Here is a 21649-nt window from a genome sequence, read left to right as displayed (position 1 = left end):
ACAGAGGAGGCCCGACTCAGCGCGGGGCGGCGGCGCCCCCAGAGCACCGCCGGCGCCTCCTCCATCCCCACCGCCCTGTCTGCAGCTCCTGGGATTCGGCCCCACGACAGAGACACGCCCCGCCCCGCCTACCTTTGTCCGGATCTAGGGGGTTCAGCGAGGTGGTCAGGTTGGCGAACTGCAAGGAGGCAAGACAAGGGGTGAGGGTCCCGCCGAGGGGTCCCCCGCCCGCGCCCTCTGCGCCCCGCCGCGCGCACCTCGCCCATGACCGCGATTGGGGTCTCGCCCTTGGCCTGGGCCACTCGATGCTCGATCAGGTAGTACATGTACTCGTCGTAGAGCAGCCGGATGAGGTGGAAAGAACCAAAGCTGGCAGCGCTTCGCAGGGTCAGGTCCCGGATCACCATGGAGCTGCGGGCGGCGGAGAGGAAGCCATCAGGCCCGGTGCCACCCCGCGCGCCAGCAAGCCCAGCTACCCGGGTCAGGCCCCGCCCTGGCTTCCCAAGTGCGTCCATCAGTGAGAGCACAGGGTCCTCACTCCGCCCACCACCAACAGACCTCCGCCCTGGTGAAAAGGGACCCGAGCTCCAAGGAAGCGGGATCTTCCCTGGTCCCAAACTCCGCGAGGAGGAATGGCTTCCCCCCATCCCATTTTGGCTAGTCCCCGGAGAGGAGGAGCCGCCTCGAGACCCCGCCCCCAGGAAGAGGGGCTTCCCACCCCGCCCTTCCCCGCCCTTCCCCGCGGGGCTCTCGCCGAGCGGGAGCGCACCTGTAGAAGGACCACTTGAGGAGGAAGAGCTTGGCGGCCTTGGGGAAGCCGGCGCTGCCCTGGTAGGGCTTAAGCACCTGGCTCACGACGCCGTCCAGCCAGGCCGCCCACTGCTCCAGTGAGTTCTGCTGCTGCAGGGTCACCTTGAAGTCCTGCTCCAGCCGCTGCACCACGCGGTCCTCGCAGCGGCACACCCACGAGGCCTGCTCCTGGAGTACAGCGGCAAGTGCCCGCGGCTCAGCGGCCGCCCCCCCCCCCGCCCCCGCCGCGCCGCGCCGCCCCGCGCTCCCCGGCCCTGTCCCGCGCTCACTTGCACGTTGGCGAAGTCCACGCGGTTGAGGTCGCTCAGCATCTGGTTGATCTGCGCGGTGTTCTGCAGCACCGCGCGGGCTGCCTGCGCCAAGTGATTGAGCGACGTGTAGCGTCGCAGCGTCTGCGCAAAGGCGCCGGCTGCTGCCACCTGCGGGGCGGGGGCGGGGGGCGCGGATGTGCTTGGGGCTGGTGAGAACCCCCCATCCCCTGCCCCAGCCGCTGCAACTTCTCTGAGCCTTTCTTTCTCCCCAAAGGGAGGATGTACGTCGTTGCTTTTGTCGGATCAAGGGGTCGGGATTTTCAAATTTAGGGTGGACACCCGAAGTAAGGAAAAAAAAAAAAAAAAAAAATCAATATAATGTGTCTGACCAGCATCATTATTTTTAATGAAAGGACACGGGAAATTCACGGAAGACACTGCCTAGAAAGGGCTCGAACTGTTATTCCCTTGAATGTCAGGTTAGGGAGGGTGGGGCGTTGTCCATCTTGGTCACTGCTGTGCTCCCAGCATTAAGAACTATGCTGGCACACAGCAGATGCTCAATAAATGCATGCTGAATAAATGAATGAATACATTTGCTCATTTTTTCATTGGCTCCAGCTTCTACTCTTCCCACCTCCCCACTCCTCACCCCTGTCCAGTGCGCCCAGGGCCAATGCTTCAAGGCCCAGTTCCGTATAACCGTCTCATTAACATTTTAAGGACAATGAAAACCCCCTTCTCTTCCTTTTATTGTTTTGCTCAAGAGCAGACACAGCCCATCTAATTCCTCACGTCAGAGTACTTCTGACTATGCAGCACTGATGAAGAGGGCTACTACTCTGTTCCCTTATGTTTCCCGCCCCCCTATTGAAACTGCCTGAAGAGAATTACTTCAAGTTGCATTTGGTTTTTATTTTTTTAAGATACTGTTTTGTGTACAAAAACACCACAAAGGGATTGTGTTTCAGAAGTGGGTAAAGACAATAACCCGAAGATCACTCTGAGGGAAGAGGCATGGGGACAAATCCTAGGGCCTCTATGAGGGAGAGGAGAGGGAGGCCCCCAGCCCACAGTTCCACAGCCAGGTGGCAGGAGCTGGGCCCAGCACCCAGGCTGGCCGCTCAGCCCCCCGCCTGCGAGGCTGTGCCCAGACCCCTCCTCACACCCTCACCTTCACACGCAGCATCTCCTCAGGGATGTTCACCATGGCATGGGTGAGCCAGCTCTCCAGGCTCTTGGCAAAGTTCCGGATCGCTTGGGTCAAGGCACCTGTGGGTGGCAGCAGGAGCTCATCAGGACTGCGGAGCGTGGGGATGGGGGCCGGTGGTGGGGCAGCCGTCCTGCACTCACTGGGGATGGGCCGCAGCACATCAGGGATGAGGATCTCCACCAGGCCCTGGTACAGCACGTTGTCACAGTGCTTGGTCCACTGTAGCACTGGTTCAAACTTGGAGAGGAGCACCAGGCTGGCCTTGGGCAGCCGCTTCTCAGCCTCGTCATGCCTGTAGACACCCACCCCAGCCCTGAGGTCAGGCTGACACGGGCCCCAATTCCCCCGGGGTCAGTTGGGGATCTTGTACCCTGCACATGAGGCATGGGCGCCCACCCACTGCAGGGAGGAAACAGCTTAGCGGGGGACACTACCCCACATGCTGACTGTCAGACTGAAACACAAGCCCTGGAGTGGGGCTCGGAAGGTTGTGTGCACCCCGCAAAACCCCGGGGATCAAGCAGATGCCCCCCTCCCCCTGATGTCTGAGCTCTGGCCACCCCTGGGTGCTGACTTTCACCAGGCCCCCCCTTCTCTCCCTCCTCCCCGCTCCCACCAAGGGACTCACACAGCCAGTGGAGGCGCCTCGTTGGGCTGACTGAGGTTGTACCTCCAGAAGGTTTTCCACAGCGTCTCCACCAGGGTGAACTGCAGGTTCACCATAACGTCGACAATGGCCTGTTGGGGAGGCTGGATGCTCAGGGACATGGGGGTGGGGGGCAGCATGGCTTTCCCTCGCCCATGCCCACTCACCCAGCTGCCCTACCTCACAGTGTTCCCGGTACAGGACCTGGAAGGCCTTGATGTCCCCAGGCCCAACGCCCTCGGGGAGCACTTTGCCCTGGAAGTCAAGCTCTGAGAAATCAGGGAGACTCCTCGAGGCATCTGGAGGCAGGAGGGGACACCATGAGGCCCTTTATCCTCCCACCTGCCTGCCCCCCTCATGCCTCTCCCTGGGATCTTATCAAGTTATCATAGCTTTCCTCCCAAGTGGGGTTCCCCCACGGGCAGTGGGGAATGAGGCAGCCCCGGGAAGGCAGACGAGCCACCTCCACACTCTCCAGAGGCCCCAGACCCTGGCCCAGACCCCGCCCCGTGGGCCAGAGAGCTCTCACCCAGGAACTGCTGGTACTGCTGGACCTGGGCGCTGATGTCAGACAGCCCAGTTGCCTGCTGTGGCCCCACGGCCACACCGTTGGTCATGCCCTCCATCTTCTGGATGGGCTTGAGCCTGGAGAAGGGGCAGTTGGAGCACTGAGACAGGCCAGCACGCCCTTCCCCACCCGCCAGCCCAGGGGCCGGCCCCGTCCTCCTACCTTTGCTTCTGTGAGAAGGGCTGGCCCCGCATGGCCATGTGCTGCTGGTCCTCCATGAGCCGCAACAGGGGTGAGCTGGCCTTGATGCGCAGGCCGTAGTAGTGGTATTTAGAGTTGCCCCTGAGAGGGAGGCAGAGGCTGAGAGCTGGGTGGGGGGGTCCTCCAGCTGTCCACCGGGGACCTTCGCATCACACCTGCCTCCCCCTGGCCAAACGGCCTGGGGGAAAGACCCATGTTCCACGGAGCCAGGGGTGCCGTGCTGGGGAAGTACAGGGACTATGGGTGCCAAGAGAGGTCCCCGTGTACCAACTGAGTTCTGAGAAGACAGGGCCAGTGTCTGGAGAACTCCTCGACCTCCGATCCTGGCACGGGGCAGGAGTCAGCACGTACTTGTTGACGACTAGTTACAACAAATTGCCAGGCACTGCTCTGAGCCCTTAGCATATACAAATCCCCGCGTTCCTTAACCCTGTCCTACGAAGGGTGCTCCTGGCACCCTCTGGGGACAGAGGAAGAAACTGTGGCACAGAGAGACACAGTTATGCAGGTGTTATGCAGGTGTAAGTGAATGAAGTGACAGGTAAGCCGGGAAGGGAAGTGGACCCAAGAGATGGGCAGGAGTCACCCCAGGGAGGTGTAAGGGTTGCGAAGGAGAAGAAGGGAAGTGTGGGGTCAGGGTAGGGCCCCTTGTTCCCTCTTATGTGAATCCAGACTTGAAGGCCCTAATTAAAGCACCAATCATGTACGGTGCCCGCACCCTCAAGTTATGTGCATTTTAGCACTGGAAGCCAGATCAGCCACAAGAGAAGCAACACAAAAGGCATGTGGGATGGTGCTCCGTAGTAAGGACGGAAAGCAAGCAGGGAAGGGGATGGTGGGGAGTGTCAGGGAGGTGGGAGGTGGGGAGTGGGAAGGCTTTTGTTTCAGTTAGGCCAGGGGGCATCTGAGTAAGGAGATGGGGAAAAGCGCATGAAGGAGAAGGTACAGCAGGTGCAAAGGCCCTGGGGTGGGAGTGTGTGGGTATCAGAGGAAGGGGCCAGTGGGGCTAGAGCAGAGTGAGGGAGGGCATGAGAGGGGTAAACGTGGCCCTGGAGAACTTCAGGTAGGGGTGGGTGGCCCACCTGGTGCCAAGCCGTCGGGTGCGCAGACCCATGAAGACAGAGCGGATGAGCTTGCCGAAGGAAGCGGCATTGACGGGCTCCAGCTTCTGCTCCTGGCAGTGCAGCAGGTAGTGGCAGTAGAGGGTGCTCCGCGGCAGGCTCACCCCCTCTGCCGTCTCATAGTTGTCTAGGAGCCACTGAACCTGGGGCCGGACCAGGGACAGAAGAGCACTAAGAATCACTTCAGTTTCTCGAGTACTCATTGCGAAGTGCTCTCTGTACCTATTTCTAATTGTGATCCTGACAGCCACACTGCAGGGGACATCATATCATAATCATGGTGGGGGGTGGGGTGGGGGGAGGGAACTAAATCCCATGGAATTTTCTAGAGCTGCACTGTCCAATGTAGTCACCACCAACCATATGTGGCTATTTAAATTTACTTATACTGAGTGGAAAAAGCCAATGTCAAAAGGTCACATGGAGGATGATTCACTGAATGTTCTCAGAATGACAGCATTATAGAAATGGGGAACAGATTCATGGTTGCTGGGGGTTAGGGATGCTGGGAGGGAGGAGGGCGGGGGTTACTATCGAAGGGGGAGCAGGAGGGCGATCTTTGTGGCAATGGAACAGTTCTGCATATTGACCGTAGTGGTGGTTTCCCAAACGTACACCCGTGATAACAAGATAAAAGTAGACACCCACACGGTACCAAGCCCAGTTTCCTGGTTGGATACTGTACTGCAATTACAAAAAACATAACTAGATGGGTAACAGGGCTGGGGGGGGGGCGGGGACCAGAGGGATCTCCCTGTACTATTTTTGCAACTTCCTATGAATCTACAATTATATCAAAATAGTTTAAAGAAAAACAAACTCCAGAGGTCTCTGTACTGAACAGCACAGAGGGGATAGTTCCATCAACGGAGAACGTGCTCTAGGACAGCACTGTTCTGTGAAGCATGTCTGCAAGCTTTGGGAAAGGACCCAGAAGGGATCCCATTACGGGGTCATGAAATCAGTTAGGTGGGTCACAGCCAGCACTTAAAACGAGAGACTAGAAGCCAGGCTGCATGGATGTATAAGGGAGAGTCTGCCCACTTTCTGAGAAAGCTTCTGTCTTAAATATGTGGTCCAGGATGCATTGCTATGTCAAAGGGCAGTAGTTAAAATCACTCCAGACCCCAAGGTCCCAGAGGACAAGGACGGCCATGGGACCACCAGCCTCTGACCCATCTACAGTCACAGAGCTAGTGAGGGGCCCTCCCCCAAGAGACTCCAGATAAGCCCATGTCTGGGCGGAGAGAGGTTATCTCACTGCCTTCCAGATGGACAAAGAACCTTGCTCAGGGCAGCTCCCCCCATGCTGGGGCCTGCCTCTCCCTCCCCTTACTCTATACCTGTCGTCATCAGCTATAATCCCAGGAAACAACGCTTCTTGGGGCACTGCTCTAACAGCTTCATGCATATTAGCTGAGGCCCAGAGAGGCTGAGTAACTTGTCTGAGGCTACCCAGCAAGGACCTGATCCCAGAATACCTGCATCTGAGAACTCTGGTGCAACGCTTACGGTGGCTGATGGTGGCGACTGACCACCCACCCACCCCTACCACCCTCTCCCCCCAGCCCCCCACACCCCGCAGCCCCCCTCCTCCCACTGCCAGACTCTGCTGGGCCCCAAGTTGGCACTTACAGTGGCTGGCGAGGCACGGGTGGTGTGGGAGTAGGACTGGCTGGCACTGCCCAGCATGTAGCCGCCCTGGATCACATAGGTTCCTGCTCCGCTGCTGCCGCCGCTGCCGCCGCCGCCGCCGCCGCCGCCGCCGCCACCGCCCCCGCCACCGCCACCGCCTCCCCCGCCGCCGCTGCCGCCGCTGCCACCACTGTTGGCCCCACCCCCACTGCTGGTGGAGCTGGTGACCACCTGGGTGCCGGACACGTACATGGGCACGGAACCGGTGCTGGCCACTGCCTGGGAGGTGGCAGGTGTGCTGACCTGGGCGGCAGTGCCCGCAGCTTCGTAGTAGCTGGTGCCCGCTGTCTGGGTGTACAGCGGCGTCTCTGGGTAGGGGTAGGTACTGGAGCGGCTGAGAGAGAAGCAGAGGGAGGAGTCAGAGGGCCAGAGCTGGGTGGTGATGTTGGGGGGCTCCTGTGGGGCAGACCCCTCCCAGGAAGGTAGCGAGGAGCAGTAGCGCAGTGCAGCCAGCAGTCAATCATCTGTGCCGGACCAGGCACCCCCGAGGGCTTGACGGGGCACAATTTCTCATTTAATCATCAAAGCGGCCCCTGGCATGGGAGTCCACGTCTCAGATGTGAAGAAGCCAAGACAGAATGGCTAGGTAACTTGGAACAGGCCACACGCTTCAGTCAATCCACAAAAAAAAAAGGTCACATACCTACTGTATGCTGAAAACTGTTCTAGGCACTGCAGACCCAACAGAGGAAGACAGAGGAGGCCCTGCCTGGGGTGTGGAAGCCAGAGAAGCAAGCACGAAGGTAAATCGAGGACACAGCAGAAGGTGGGCCATGCCCAGGTGGTAAAACAAGGCAGGAGGGGGGTGCTGGGGAAGGGGGGGTGGTTTCTATGTCTGCATCCAGTGGCCACCCTGGGGAGCCACTCAGTGATGACTTTGGTTTGCAGAGGCATGTCCCTTTGAGGCAGCGACATCGTGACCTGGAGCCTTGTCCTCAAGTCGTCCCAGGACCTGGGTCAGAGAATGCAGGCACAAGGCTGAGGTCGTCGCAAGAGTGGGAAAACTGGGTCCATCTTTGGAGGAATGTTAAAAGAAAGGTGACGAGATCCTATGGACGGGTGAGAGAGAAAGAGGAAGGTCCTGCCGAAGAAGCAGCTCCAGAACATTCTGTCAGGTGAACAGAAGAGGTGGGGAAAGGTAAAGATGAGGTTTCTGGAAGAGGGGGGAGACGAGGGCCATTTCATATCTCTGTCTACATCCATGGTGGTGGAGGCCCCATGGAGGGTGGCAGGTGTCTCACAAGACACTGTGGGGCACAGTTTTGATTTTGAGCCCTCTTAACATATTAGTGACTAAAAATAACATTAAATGTTAAAAATCCAAAAAGGAAGCAAGGCTGGCCAGGTGGGGCCTGCCTCAGAAGGCACTGTTGGAGTCTCCCTAAGGAAGCAGGGGGAGGAGACTTATAGGCCTCTAGGGGCAGTGAGGGGGGGGTTGGGATTAGTGGGGAATGACAGAAGGCTTGGTCGCCGAGGTGAGCCTCCAGCCTGATGGACACCAAGATAAAAGCACTCTGGTCCAACAGTACCGAAATGGCACTGAGCGGCACCAACAGCACGTGGTCTGAAGCGGCACCAGCAAGTGCCCTCTCCACCCCACCCCTGGCCCAGCCCGGCCCAGCCCACCCCTCCCACACGCAACACATGCTCCAAAAATACGGCTTTGGTAGCTATCTGCTGAACGACAGACTGAATGTGTGCGTCTCTGGATGTGGCCTGGACAGAGCCAGGGACAGAGATGCAGGGACTGTGGCTTTGGCCGGGGGTGGGGGGGGAACCTGCTGCCGGAGGGCTGGGCACCCAGTAAAAATCCACTGCGAGAGAGAGACAGAGACACACTGCTGCTAACAACTTCGCGCAGCAGAAGAATCTGATGGCAATGCGGGGCTACGTGTGATCGCACGTACCAATCACGGGGTGAAGAACTTGAACAGAAGCAAACCACAGATGCTACCAGGGGAGGCAGAAGGAGCAAGCGTGGCACTGCAGGGCCAGGGTTTGTGCCTCAGCTCTGCTTCTAACACCCCTGGAGGCCCTAGGGTGCAACTGCAAGGCTAAGAGACTGGCAGCACCAGAAATAATAGAGCTATGAGGTAGGTGGATGCCATGGACCATGATCATGACTCAGGTGCCAGGGTCATGACCCCTGGGATCTGCCACAGCATCATGACCCCGGGACCAAGTTGCTCTATGAGCAAATCCCTAGCATCAGCCCCACTTAGGACAAGGTGGGGATGTAAGAAAACAACGACAAATGTAAAGAAAACCAATGGAAACTTCCAAAAATTAAAACAACAATCACTATAATTCTAGAATTATTACTACAGATGATAGGAGAGGGAAGGTGGTGTGCGGAGGATCCTGGGCAAGAGGGAGCCAGAGCTGGTGTGAGGGCAGGCCTGGGGCGTGGCATCTGCCCGCTGGGGCACCTGGTCATGCTACAATGTGTGTGTGCAGCAGCGGGGGTCGGGGTCACTGAGGGTCGGCCGGGTGGGCACTGGCCACGTCATTCACGTTCCATCTGCACAGTGGAGCACCACGCAGCCATTTAGGCAGGGGGACTGGGGGCCACTCAGAGAAAACATGGAAGAGCGTCAAGATACACCGCTGGTAGAAGAAAGAAGAGATAGAACGCTGTGCCTGTTTCTGCACAAAAAAGGGGGTAGTTGCTATTCTCAGAGTATCTCTGGGAGGAAATAAACAGGTCACAGCACCCCCTTTGGAGCAGGGTTGGGGTCAGCCGTGAAGAGTTCTTTACTGTTTCCCACTCCCTCTTAAGAAATTCTGTCCTGTAAAAATTGAATTTTCTTTTTCCTTTTCTAAAAACCAGGCCCATCTGACTCCAAAGCCCTAAATGATACCAGGTATCATTAGATCAGTGACAGCCTTTCCCAAGCTGTGCGGGTCCCCTCCGCTTTCCCCCTGCCTGGTAGCTGTAGGTTATCCTAGGGAAGCATCAGCCCCTATCACGCTTGGCGCTGGGACTCAGGTGCGTGCGCACACAACACACACACACACACACAAGTCCTAGCAGGGCCCTGGGCAGACCAAGGTCCCACCTCCCGTCCCCTCCCCCAGCCCTCTGCCCACTCACATGGCACTGGCCGTGTAGCTGGCGTCACCACCCTCCACATACTGCACTTGGCTGGAGTACACGTGTGGGACAGGCACCTGCTGGAGCTGCTGCACCTGGTATGGGAGGAAGGGCACACAGAAGGTCAGGGGTGGGCCAGCTCCTCTGCCTCTGTCCCTAAAGGGCTGGTGGCTGTCCAAACTCGCAAGGACACCTGGCTCCCCGGCTGGAAGGCTGCATTTTTGGGCTTTCTGAACACATCCTGGACAGGACCAGGTGTCAGAGGTGCAGGGACTGCACCCTCCGCCGGGGCTGGGAATCGGGCGAGGGTCTGTCAGGAGATGCCAGGACTCTGTGCTTAGGCTGGGGACAGCAAGAGTGGGGCCTGAGGGGACCCCAGGGTCCTACTGTGGGCATGAAAGTTGGACCCCAGGAGGACAGCCAAGCACTGGGATATGGCTGTCACTGAAGCTAAAGTCAAAGCCAAAGCTTGAAAACTACATACAAACAGGGCCTCAGGGGTGGAGCCTGGAAATTAAGTACAGGATGTTGGGGGCGGAGTCAGATCAGGGGTGGGGCCCCGGTTTGTGGGACTGAGCCTGGAATTACTGACAGGGCCTCAGGGGCGGGGCCTGAGTTTCCCACCCCATCCCCCACCCTCTATGGTAGCGAAGCCTGGGACCAGGAACCTGCCTCGGGGGAGAGGGGGTGGGGTCAGAGGCGGGTCCCCAGACTGGCCCCGCCGAGGTTGGGGGGGGCCTGACGGGCAGCCCGGGGCCGGGTGCTGGCCGGGGCCGGCGGATCCCGCCCCCGCCCGCCCGATGCCCCCCCGCCCAGACGTCCGCCACCTACTTTGAGGGCCGTGGCGGCCGTGCCGAACACTAGCACCTGGGGGACTCTCTGGATCCTGACCCTCTGGTCGGGGCTGGCTCGGGCCCGGAGCCCGGGCAGTGGCTCGAAGACCACTTTCTGCTGCGGCAGGAGCAGGTGCGGGGGCAGCACGCCCACCAGCTCCACCCACTGCTCGGCGCCCGGCTCGTAATGGGGCGGCGGCGGCTCGGGGCTGCCTAGCTGCGGGACCTCGCCGCTGCGCGCGGACGGGAGCGGCGGCGGCTCCGGGGCCAGCGCGCTCTGCCGGGGCCCGGGCGTGGGTGGCCGGGGCGGCGGCTCCGGCGGCGGCGTGGGCCGGGGCTCCTGCTGCTCTGCCTTCCTAGCGGGAAACTGACTGCCTGAGCTCTGGAGGACAAACAGAGACACTGCGGGGTCACCGGGGGCGGCCGCGGGCGGGGTTCCAGGCCTCTGCCGCCCACCGGGTAGCTGAGCTCACGCAGCAACCCGACAGATCTCCCACCCGGTGTCTGTGGGAGGGGAGAAGCCAGATCTTTCTTAGCAAAACCTGGGCCCTTGAACTGCCAGGTGTGTGGGGGGGCGGTGGGGGGAGGAGAGAGAAGGCTCTGAGACCGAGACCGAGTCTGCAGCCCACAGCCCCAGGTGGAGCCTGGGGCCGGGCTGGGGCTCTGGAGGACCCCCAGCTCCCTTCCCTCCCTGCGGCCTGCCAGAACTGCACCCCTCCCCAGCCCAGCCAGGGCCCCATCCCACTTTGCCTCCAGGTAGATGGAGGAGACACGCACCTCTTGGGCCACATGAACTGGCTGGAGCCCCTGCACCGTGAGCTGCTGCACAGGGCCGGCTTTGGGCGCCTGTGGAGTGGCTTGGACCACGGACCTCTGGGGAGGGAAAAGGCAAGTCAGACTGGTAACCATGGTGCCCCTGGTGGTCCCCCCCATGCCGCCCCTGGTGGCCCCCCCCATGCCGGAGTACCTCGACACCACACCCACATGAACTCCTCATGTAAGGGTCAGGGCAGCCTGGTTGGGAAAGGCCACCATTCTGCCACTTTTCCCTGGCCACCCTTCACCAAGTGCCTTTTAGATTCATCACTGCACTGACTCTGGGTGCCCAGTTACAGGTGTGAACAGAGCTCATCAGAGTGAGGCCCACAGGAAGTGTCAGAACTCAAGCTGAATTTGGGTCTGAGTGAGGGAGTCCTTGCTGTCCCCCCCTTACTCTCTACATGGGTTATCCCACACCCCCACATCCCCACGGTGCCCCGGGAATCCTGATATCACCATCAGGGCCCACAGTGAGGAGCAGAGGCTGGGGCAGATGGGGTGGGGGGTGCTGAGCGGTGGATTAGGACTCAGATCCAGGCCTGGAGGGTCAGAGGGTCTGTGGTACTGGCAGGAACATCTGTGAATCCTTCAGGATGAGGTCTGTGCTTTCCTTTGGGGGAAGAGTCTATGCCTTTCATCTGGTTTTCCGAAGGGTTTGGAACCCTGCAACTTGACTGATAACCCGATGGCAGAGACGCCTTGCCACTTAACCTGCTCCAGCTGCCATGACTGGCAGCTCAGAGCAACAGACTCTGGGGGTCCCCAGAATCCACCCTGTAGTCCGAGGAAGAGCCTCTACCCCTCCCAAAGACTGGCCATGGATTTGGAGGTTGGGCCTCCCGCTGGGCTCCCTGGGGGTAAGCCAGGACTTGGCCTTGGGGCTTCCTCTAGGCAACTGAGCCCAAAGAGGCTGGGTCGTTTCTCAGAGTTTCCAGCGTCTGCCAAAAGCCCAGTATTAGGTGCCCCCCACAATGAGGACCAGATTTCACCCCCCAGCAGCCCCAACCGCCCTGCCCCCAGGTTCCCAGGGCAGAACCCATTATTTAGACGAGGATGCTGAGTCTGGAGTGAGGTAGTGGCGCTTGCCAAAGGCCCGGGTTGGTGGGGGGGGGGCGCTGCTGAGGCTGTCCCCCCATCTGCTTGGCTCCCACCAACTCTCCCCACCACAGCTCCCACAGACAGTTAAGGAGGCTGCAGAGGCTGCCTGGCCAGGGCCCTTTGCCCCAGCCACTGCCCGCCTTGGCCTGGCACCTCTTGGGTGACGGGGACACTCTGCTGAACGCCATGGACCGGCAGCTGCTGCGGCACTGTGCCCGCGGGGGCTGCGGCTGTCTTGCTGGAGGAGCTGTTGGCCTGCACTGGTGACCGCTGCAAGGGAAGGAGACATGGGGGCGTCGTCTGGGCACCCAGGCCCTGACAAAACCCTTTTCAGGAGGGCTCTCCCAAGAGCTGTTGGGGGTGGGTGGCAGGCCACAGAGATCTCAACCTCCTCTCCTGGAAAGTGGTCAAATTCCACGAATCCGAATGCCAAGTCCCTGCCCCGATCACTCCCAGGCAAAGCTGGGGGTCCGGCCCAGAGGTACTGGTAGGGAGACCCATCCTCCCCAGCGAAGATGGCCTCAGCTCAGAGGCCGCCCATTGCTGCCACAATCAGAGAGACTGCAGCCCTCAGGTGAGCAGTCGCAGGTGAGGGAATCCCCACTTAAGAGAGGACGTGCTAAAGCACAGGTGGGAAGGGATGTCCCAAGGCCACACAGCTGAGTGGTGGCACCAGGCACTAACCCCAGGCAGACTGGCTACAGGTCCCTGTTGGCTCTGGGCCATGCTGTGGCACTGCGTATCATCAGCTCTTTCACACAGAAAACACTGGGCTCAGAAGGCTCCAGAGCCCCAGCCAGCATCCCCCAGGAGAAATGGCTGAGCTGGGGCTGTGACCCCAAGCTCCCGATGCTGCCACCCATGCTCCCAGCCGTCTGTGGCCTGCCTACCTCTGACATCCTCACTGGTGTTTGTGGGGGGGGGTCCCCAGAGCCCACCCCTGTAGTCTGAGGAGGAACCTCTACCCGTCCTGAGTGGGGCCGGGGAGACTCCTTTCCTTCCTGGGATACAGAACCCTGAAGTGGAGCTGGGAGGCCCATCTCAACCTGGGGGGAAGCTGCCGCCCCCCCTGGAGCTGGACTCAGCTTACAGCCAGTGGGGCCGCAGATCAGGCAGCCAAGCTGCCCAACCCAGGCTCAGTGAGGACTTTGGAGGAACAAGTGGGCTTGGGGGACAGGGACCCCTCCAGGTGTATGCTGGGGGTACATGGCCAACCTGGGGAGGTACAGGCACAGCTGATGGGGCCACTACCTACCTCAGGGGGTGAGTGCACCTGCTGGGGGCCGTGCACTGTCAGGGAAACCTGGCCACCCTTGCCGCCTGTGGCTGTGCTCTGCACCACTAGACGCTGCGTGGGGAGAGCCTAGAACCAGGAGGGAAAAGAACCACAGTTCACTCCCAACAGCCCGTCTGGTTTTCCCAAGCACAGGGCACCATCCCAGGCGATGCCCCAGTGCTGCACACCTCTTAGCTCACAGAACTGCCCCCAAGTCCCAGTGCGGCCCTGACAGTAACCTCACTTCACAGAGAGGCTCAGGATGGGAAGAGTGCTTGCCCGAAGTCCTGGACCAGTAAGTGGCAGAGTCAGGGTCTGTGTACAGGGAGCCCGGCTCCACAGGCCACGCAGGATGGCTCTCACCCTTGAAGCCTGATGGGACTTTGTCCCGTTCTGTGCTGAGCCCTGCCACCCTGCCCACAGCCCTCTGGGGGACAGACCACCACCACGCACTCACAGTCCCTGTGCTGGCTATGGGCTCTTGGCTCCTAACTGGCATTGGGTTCTCTGCTTTGAGACACTGGGGCTGGACCTGAAAGCCGCCTTCCTCACTGCTACTCCTCAGTTCTATTAAGAGAAGGCGTGCAGGTCGTCCTTCCCCGATGGCCCCTGACTGCCATGGTCTCACTTGCTGGAGGCAGCAGCTGGGGAGGCGCCCGGACAGAGCCTATGTCCTTGATGCTGCTGAGGGCAGATCTGCACAGGCCACAGGGGGTTGGTGGTACACCCAGGGCAGGGGGGTGGGGACAGAGGGAGCACCGTGAGGGCGGGGCTGGGTGTGGCAGCCTTACCTGCTGGGGCACTGGGATGTTGGTGAGCTGGAGGGGTGACACATGGCCCGGCTTGGCCTGCACGCTCGTCTGGACCAGCAGACGCTGTAAGGACAAGGAGTAAGGACCTGAGCCACGCTAGCTTCCCCGGGGAGGCCTGGCCCAGGTGGGTGGGAGGGGGGCTGAAGTGGGCATCTTGATAAGAGCATGGGAACAGACAGGACGCAGTGAAGCCAACCACCCGTGACCAAAGTCACCACCGCCCCCTCACGGACCCTCCCTACCCGCCCCGGGGGGGAGGAGTGTGTCCTACCTGCTGGGTGCCCTGCACCTGCTGAACCACCTGAGTGGGGACTCCGGTCTGGCTGGCTGTGGAGCCTGGGCTGGCCTCTGATACAGTCTCACTGGCCCGCATAGCGCCTTCTGCAAGGACGGGTCACTGGGTCAGCTCCGCCTGTCGTCCCTACCCCCACCCGGAGCCTGAGCCTGAACCCATGAGAATGGATGACGGAGCCCAAAGCTTAACCCCGACAGGGCCGGGCCTCTCCAGCAATCCTGCCTGCCTCCTGGCCAGCCCTAACACTGCCCGTGGGGGTGAGCCCGAAGGACCTTTGATCCTTGCCAGGCAGAAGCAGCCCCACCCCACCCCACCTCATCCCAAAACCAGACTAGAGGGGGTGGCTGAGGAGCCAAGGTGCAGCAGGGGCCCAGAGGGCTGGATCCCTTTTCCCAACAGATAGGATCCGTGGGCAGTCAGGGACTGGCCTCCTACCCTGGAGTCTCAGCAGCCCTAGAAGGACCAAGGGTCTGGGGCCACCTTCCTCGAGATGACTCCTGGCTTCCCAGGAATAGAAGATGGTCTGAAGAGTGACCCTAGAAGGCCTTGCCAGCCTGTGGCCAAGCACGCCCTCCCTCTCCACGGCCCCAGCCTCCCTGTCCTCAGTGGGACGGGGGCAGGAGGGGGCTTGGAGGGGGGCAGGCAGGTACTCACGCTGATAGGCAGCTGAGAAGAGGCAATCGTAGAACATGGTGCCCCTACCCCGCTCCTGCCCCCGTCTCTCCAGGGGAACCTGCCCCACACTCCTCACTCCTCGCCTACCTCTTTGGGAACAGCAGGGTGTGGGGGCGGCTTTATACCCTCAACCTTGGGGAGCTAATCCCCCCCCACCCCCGGTAGATGCAGAGCTCCTCAGCTGCCCTCTTGGAATAAACACCCTCCTCCCCGCAGGCGTGGCCCAAGCATGGCCGTCCCTGGGCTGGGGCCTTGCTATGAAGTCAGGAGGGAGGCTGGTACCTGGAGATGCTATCGGGTGGGCACAGGTCAAGTTTCATGCACATCTCACTGAGTGATTAAGAAGGGAGCTGAAAAGGGGAGAGGCTCAGAGGGCAAGTGTCCTTGAGAGATGCTGGATGGAAGACACCCCCCTCCAATCCCCAGCCAAGACACCATCCACCCTGCCCCCTCCATGGGGCCTGGCTTGCTCCCAGCAGTTCCAGAGGCCAGGCTGGGGCTGTGGGGCGCATATGTGCCTGTCCTTCCTCCAGTCTGCTACCAGGAGCCAAGGTCCCGGTGCTACCTCTTGGGGTGGGGGGGGGGGGGTCCCCTGGCAGGACAGGAGCGGGGTGGGGAAGGAGTAATAGGAGTAACTAGAGTGTTTCCAGTAGCCCAGGTGCTGTGCTAGGGTCTTCCTGGGTAGCTGGAGACAGAAAGAACTTTTATTACCCCCATTATCGGGTAAGGCAAGAGACTGGGAGAGAGGAAGTAACCTGCCCAAGGTCACCCAGCTGGGAACTGACATGCCAGAAGGCTGGCCTGTTATCTGTGCCCACATAACCTCACACCGTGCATGGAAATCTAGAGCCTCAGGTCATGCTTGGGCTGACACCCCGAGGGCAGTGGTGACCAGTAAGGTGAGGGTCTATGGGAACACCTTTTAAGGACCAGAGCATCCCCAGCCTTCAAAGTGAGAAGCTGGGCCTCAGCTATGTGGGGACACAGGGAGAGGGGGCCTGGCCAGGGCAGACATGCAGTCCCAGGTAGATGCAAGGACCTCAGGGACCAAGTCCGGGACAGAGCTCATGAATGTGTTATGTACTGGGTGTAGGGGGAGTGGTGGCCAGATGTGGGAGGTGGTGCTGGGGGAAGCCTCCCATTGGCCACACGTGGGACAGGCACTGGAACCACCTCAGGCCTGCCTGGCCAGCTGCCTCTGCAGCCAATTCCAGGAGACACCATCTCCTCCATTTGGCTACACTCTTCCCCTGCATCTAGTTAGGCTTCTCTGAGCAGTGAGGGAGGGAGCCTTCACTGAGAGGGGCCCCTGGGGAGAAACCCGAGAAAGCCCTAAGTCACGTGTGGGGCCCTGGTACACCTGGGTGTCTGTGTCTGTGGGACATGGGAAGCCAGGCCCAGCCCAAGGAATGGCACCCAACCGAGGCGGCCTCGGACAGGTTTTTGCCTAGTTCAGGGTGGACAGTGAGTGGGGGGCTGGCCCCAGCTACCCGGGCCTGGAGGCTTGGAAGAAAATGCCGAGGCTGATCCTTCAGTTAGTGGGACCCTTAGCATTTGGGAGGCCTGGGGACCTGCTGATATCAGGGATCTGCCTGGGATGGGGAAGCCCCAGGAAAACAGTCTTGGCTGGCTCTCAAGGCTGGGACCCTCACATCTGCCAGGCATGCTGGGCTGTACCCTGAGGATAAGCAGGTGAGATTCTAGAGTCTACTGTCCGGATGAAAGACTTCCTGTGTGTGTACGTCCCTGCCTGCCCGTGTCTTGCCCTCGTTTTGTGTGTGTGTGTGTGTGTGTGTGTGTGTGTGTGTGTGTTGGGGGTTGGAGTATTAAGTCTGCAAGCCTCTTCATCTGTCTGTCCGCCTTCTCCATTCTGGGCATGTGCATGAGACCAGGGAGGGCCCCCGCAGTCTCAAGTCTGTAGTCAGGAAGTGGCAGCTGATTTCCTGTCCCTCAATCTGATGAGCATCTCTTCCTCCCTGGGCCCTGCACTTCCCCACTGAGACCTGCTCACATCTCCAGTGCCGCAAGCTCTGAGGGGGAAGACTGAAGGAAGCCCAAGAGGCTTGATGACGACCTGGGGTCCCACGCCTCATGGATGGCTGGGGGCGGGGGCGGCGTCTGGCTCCCTCCCTCCTGATCCTTTGCTCCTGGAGATGATTTCAGTCAGGGCCTCTGAAAGGGCCAGTGGCTCCTGGGTCCCTTGCCTGTCCTGACCGTTTCCCCAACTGTGATGGGAGATGCTGAGAAACAGCCCCCCATCTCTCTCACGGACACTTGCTGGATTCCCAAGACTCCGAGAGTGAGAGAAGCAGAGAGGAAAGGCCAGCTGCAGGCGTCCCTTCAGCCCAGCGCTGTCTTTCGCAGGCAGGCTTGCTTTTACCTTCCTGGGGGTGGCTATCGGGACCCACAGTGTCCTCCTTCTGCCCCGAGTTTCGGGTGCGAGTGTGGCGGCCTGTGAGGACAGGGCCTTACAGATCTAGAGGGCTGTTCCTGAGCAGGGAAACTGGAGCTCCCTTCCCATCAGCTCCAAAGACACCTTAGGGCAGAGCCCACGAGGACCGGGCTGGATGAGCTGCCTGTGGTGTCGTTCCCAGCTGGCTTCCAGCCTGGGCTCCAAGGTGGGTCTGGGGCCCCGCCTGTCCCCTCCCTGCGCCTCCCCGGGTCCCTGGTCAGCTCAGATTGCTCTGGCTCCCACGGAGCCCCAGGCACCTTGCTGCAGCCTTTACTGGTGTCAGTTACCCTCCACCCCCACCCCGCCAAGCCTGGGACAGGCTCAAGTGGCTCAAAGGCTACCCTTAGCTGAAAAGGGACACTAACCCAGGAGAGGGTCATGGAGGAATGCTGGGAAATCACTGCAAGGGGCGGGGGGAAGGGTAAACGGGGCAAACGGAGTGACAAGGTGCAGCCAACCTCCTCTTCCTCAGAAAAGGTATCAAGGAAGCATCACCCAGTCACCCTTCAGGGGACAGCCTCACTGCCGCTGGAACAGGGAGCAACAGGGCAAAGGACCCCTGTGAAAGGCCGTCAAGGTACCATGAGACCAAAGAAGGAATCCTGAGAGTCGCACCAGCAGCCCATTCACTGCAGCCCAGTAGCACATAGCGGCCTTGTGGTGCGATGGGGGATCCGGGGAGCGGGAACAAAGGCCTTGACCTCTAAGCACCAGAGACCCCCGGGGCATGCAGCAGGAAGAACTGGAGAGGCTGAGGAGGAGAGACGAATGTGACGGGAGTCCGGGTGCTCTGGGGCCTGGAGCCATGTGCCCTCTCCGGACCCTTGCCCTGAGGACCCCGGAGCCCCAAAGCAGCCAAAGCCAGCACCTAGGAGGTCTAGAGCCAACCGGATGCCCTGTAGGCTGACCAAAGTCCTCCAGCAGTGACGGGCGAGGCCTCCCACCTGCTCTCAGCTGCCCGGGGCTAGCAGACTGTGAGGGCTGTGATGGGTCGGGCCAGGCTTCTAGTGGCTGTTCATGGCACAGGGACTCGGTGGACAGAGCCCCACCCTCAGGGACAAGGGATGGACATCCTCACCATCGTCAGCACTTCAGGTGACATAAGTGTTAAGAAGAAGAAAAAGCAAAGTGAGGACACAGGGCGTGAGCAGTGGAGGTGGGGGATGTGGGCGTCAGGGAGGCAGCATCTGAGCCAACACCAGAACACAAGGGCCGAGCCACCAGGGGGTTGGGGACGGAGCGCTCCAGGCAGAGGGCACTGCAAGTGCAAAGACTGGGAGGCCAGACTGAGCCTTGTGGGTTTTTGGCGCTGCGGGAAGGCCAGGAGGGCTGCAGCAGGTGTGGGAGGGGGCGGATGGGGCCGGGTGAGGCTTGGGGGGCTGACAGGCCTTCGAGACCGAAGTTGGGAGGCTAGGAAATTGTCAGCAGGGGATACAGGCAGTGTGGAGCTTTTAAAGCCCTTCCCTAGTGGAAGGGGCCACGGGGGCTATCTGTCCTCAGAGAAGAACGCCAAAGTCAGGGTTTCTCAGGCAGTGACCCCAGGGCCATCTGCCTCAGAATCATCTGCATCGAACTGGGCTGTGTTGGGCTCCCTCCTGGTCACTGCAGGGGTGGACAGTGACCGGCGAGGGCGGAGGTTGAACTGGGTTGGGGGCCCTGGAGGTGGCAGAGGTGGTAGGTTCTGGGAGCAGATGCCGGGACGAGAGGTCTTGCTCGAAGATGGGCAGGGCAGGGATCCATGCTGACCCAGGCCCGGGGCTGCTGTTTGTTAGGATGAAAAAGTCTCGGAAGAGGGTGTGATTGGATGAGGGGAAAAATCCAAGGTTCTATTAGGCAGTGCTGGCTTGAGAGGCCCATTCAATCCTGAGTGGATGCGTCACAGGCTGGGGTTCACGGCCATAGCCCAAGGCACAGGCCGCGATGTGGGCATGTTGTTAGCACCAAGGTGGCAGTGGAAGCTGAGACGCTGGACTAGGCCCCCATGAAGGGCGATGAGGAGGAAGCAGCAAAGGGGATGGAGAAAGGAGGCAGAAAAGTAGGTAGGGACCAGGACAGGAGGCGGTTCCGGGAGGAAGGGGACAAGTATGTCAGGTACTTCCCAGGGACCAAGGAAGAGGAGTACCAAGAATGAGCAGCAGATGGGCAAGGTGGGGGCTGTGGGCGACTGGAGTGACTGGGGTGCAGGAGGGGAAAGGCAGAGGCAGCAGAGGAGAGAGCACGAGTTAAGGAAGGGAGGGTGAATCCTTCAAGGAATTCCGACTTAAAAGGAAGTGAAGACGTGGGCAGCGGCTGAAAGGGTACAGGAACTGGGGTTTCCGATTAAATCGGGAGGTGTCTCATCCCAGCAGGCCGGTGGGAAAAGATTTGCAAGACAGGGACCAAGCGATAAAGCCTTGGAGGGGATGGCCTGGGAGGTGTGAGGCTGGCTCAGGTGAGATGGGGTCCTTCTTGATATGTGGTGGCACCTGTTCCCAGTGAGGTAGGCAGTGGGGTCAGGGGTAAGGAGCACGGAATGAAACAAGATGATGGAGGTGGGGGTGGGTTTCTTGTGTGGGGAGGGAGCATGCTGGTGAGAAAACCTAGCAGAATAACTGGGCAGTGCCGGGAACAGGCTGGAGATTTGTGACCTGGGGACCCTGGCCACGTCCATGGCTGGTGCTCTCACATGACATCCCTCCAGAACCAGTCCCTGTGGTAAAGAGTCACCACCCTCATCCCTCTCTGGGGACCTCGACACTGCCAGGAGCCTAAAGGAGGCTGCTCAGGGCCCCGGCTACACCTGCTCTGGTCCCATGGGGCCATGTCAGCTGCCATGTGTCACTCTATATTGTCCTATCTTCCTAAACCCAGTCTTGACCTGCCCCTTCCACAGCCTCCCAAGATACCTTTATGATTTCCATCCATTCCTTTTCCACTCTGGAAAGATCGGGCCGGGGTGGAGGGTGTGGTTCACCACATTCTCCCCACTCCGCTAAACACACTGGAAGCCATGGATGATGCCCAGTCCTGGTCTGAGCTCCACCTTCTCGGGGGAATGACTGCCTGCCCTGACCCTCTGCTCCCAGTTCCTTCTGCTCGGCCCAGCTCGGCCCATCTCCATCCTGGAAGGAACTGGGGCACAGGGAAGATGGTCTAGGCAGGAATCAGGGTGTCACAACCTGAGCTTCTGGATCACTTTCTCCATGGCTGTAAGGGGAGCCACCGTGAGAAATGGGTCCTTGGCCATATGATCACGAAATTGCCCAACCAATGGCCTCCCTCGGCCCCTGGGTCCTGCCAGAACCGAAAAGGTTGCATCTCGGGAGAGGCCTCCCAGCTGACCTCCATGAAATGCCTCTGTGAACACCTCGCACGTATCCCGAGCTCACGAAGCTGTTACCAGCCCTTTACGGACGAGGAAACAGGCAGAGCGGCCGAGGGTGTGGTAAGGAATAACCCAGGCCAGGAGTGCAGCGGCTGGGTCCTCACCTTCCACCTCCGAGAGAGATGCTTGCGAACTTTAAGTCTCCCACCCAGTCCTTCCCTCAAGTGGCAGTTTACTTGGGGACAGAGACAGAAACAGCCCTAAGAGCTGCCCCAGCGGGAAGGAGTTTAGGTGGATAGAAGCCTCGTTGCTCGGCCTAACGACTCCTTCCCCAGAAACACCCTCCCAAGTCTCACAGGGGAAAGCCAGCGAATTTGAAAGCTGCCATGCTGGTGACAGGCACAGTGACAGAGGGAGGGCATCACTGTGCCCCCCACATCCAGGATGCCTGGCTCCCCAAACTCCTCTCTGAGTTATTCACAGAGC

General features: G+C 60.1%; 1 protein-coding gene across 2 annotated transcripts in view; it reads right to left on the bottom strand.

Annotated features, from left to right (window-relative positions):
• Nucleotides 1-21649, bottom strand: part of LOC111162392 (regulatory factor X1) — a 29214-nt gene that overhangs the window by 208 nt on the left and 7357 nt on the right. For both annotated transcript variants that reach the window (XM_022526782.1, XM_022526783.1), the window contains exons 3-20: nt 14709-14818; nt 14417-14500; nt 13605-13712; nt 12503-12619; nt 11210-11305; nt 9600-9694; nt 6446-6839; nt 4772-4953; nt 3651-3770; nt 3450-3565; nt 3101-3219; nt 2903-3012; nt 2415-2566; nt 2236-2333; nt 1080-1229; nt 770-978; nt 258-411; nt 133-178 (exon numbers count right to left, since the gene is read on the bottom strand). In XM_022526782.1, coding sequence (XP_022382490.1) covers nt 133-178; nt 258-411; nt 770-978; nt 1080-1229; nt 2236-2333; nt 2415-2566; nt 2903-3012; nt 3101-3219; nt 3450-3565; nt 3651-3770; nt 4772-4953; nt 6446-6839; nt 9600-9694; nt 11210-11305; nt 12503-12619; nt 13605-13712; nt 14417-14500; nt 14709-14818 — 2460 coding nt within the window. The remainder of the gene's footprint in view (nt 1-132; nt 179-257; nt 412-769; nt 979-1079; nt 1230-2235; nt 2334-2414; nt 2567-2902; nt 3013-3100; nt 3220-3449; nt 3566-3650; nt 3771-4771; nt 4954-6445; nt 6840-9599; nt 9695-11209; nt 11306-12502; nt 12620-13604; nt 13713-14416; nt 14501-14708; nt 14819-21649) is intronic.

Source organism: Enhydra lutris, unplaced genomic scaffold (genome assembly GCF_002288905.1).
Source record: "Enhydra lutris kenyoni isolate GAN:26980312 unplaced genomic scaffold, ASM228890v2 scaffoldscaffold92, whole genome shotgun sequence".
Classification (NCBI taxonomy): Eukaryota; Metazoa; Chordata; class Mammalia; order Carnivora; family Mustelidae; genus Enhydra; species Enhydra lutris.
This window is presented reverse-complemented; position numbering and strand designations above follow the sequence as displayed.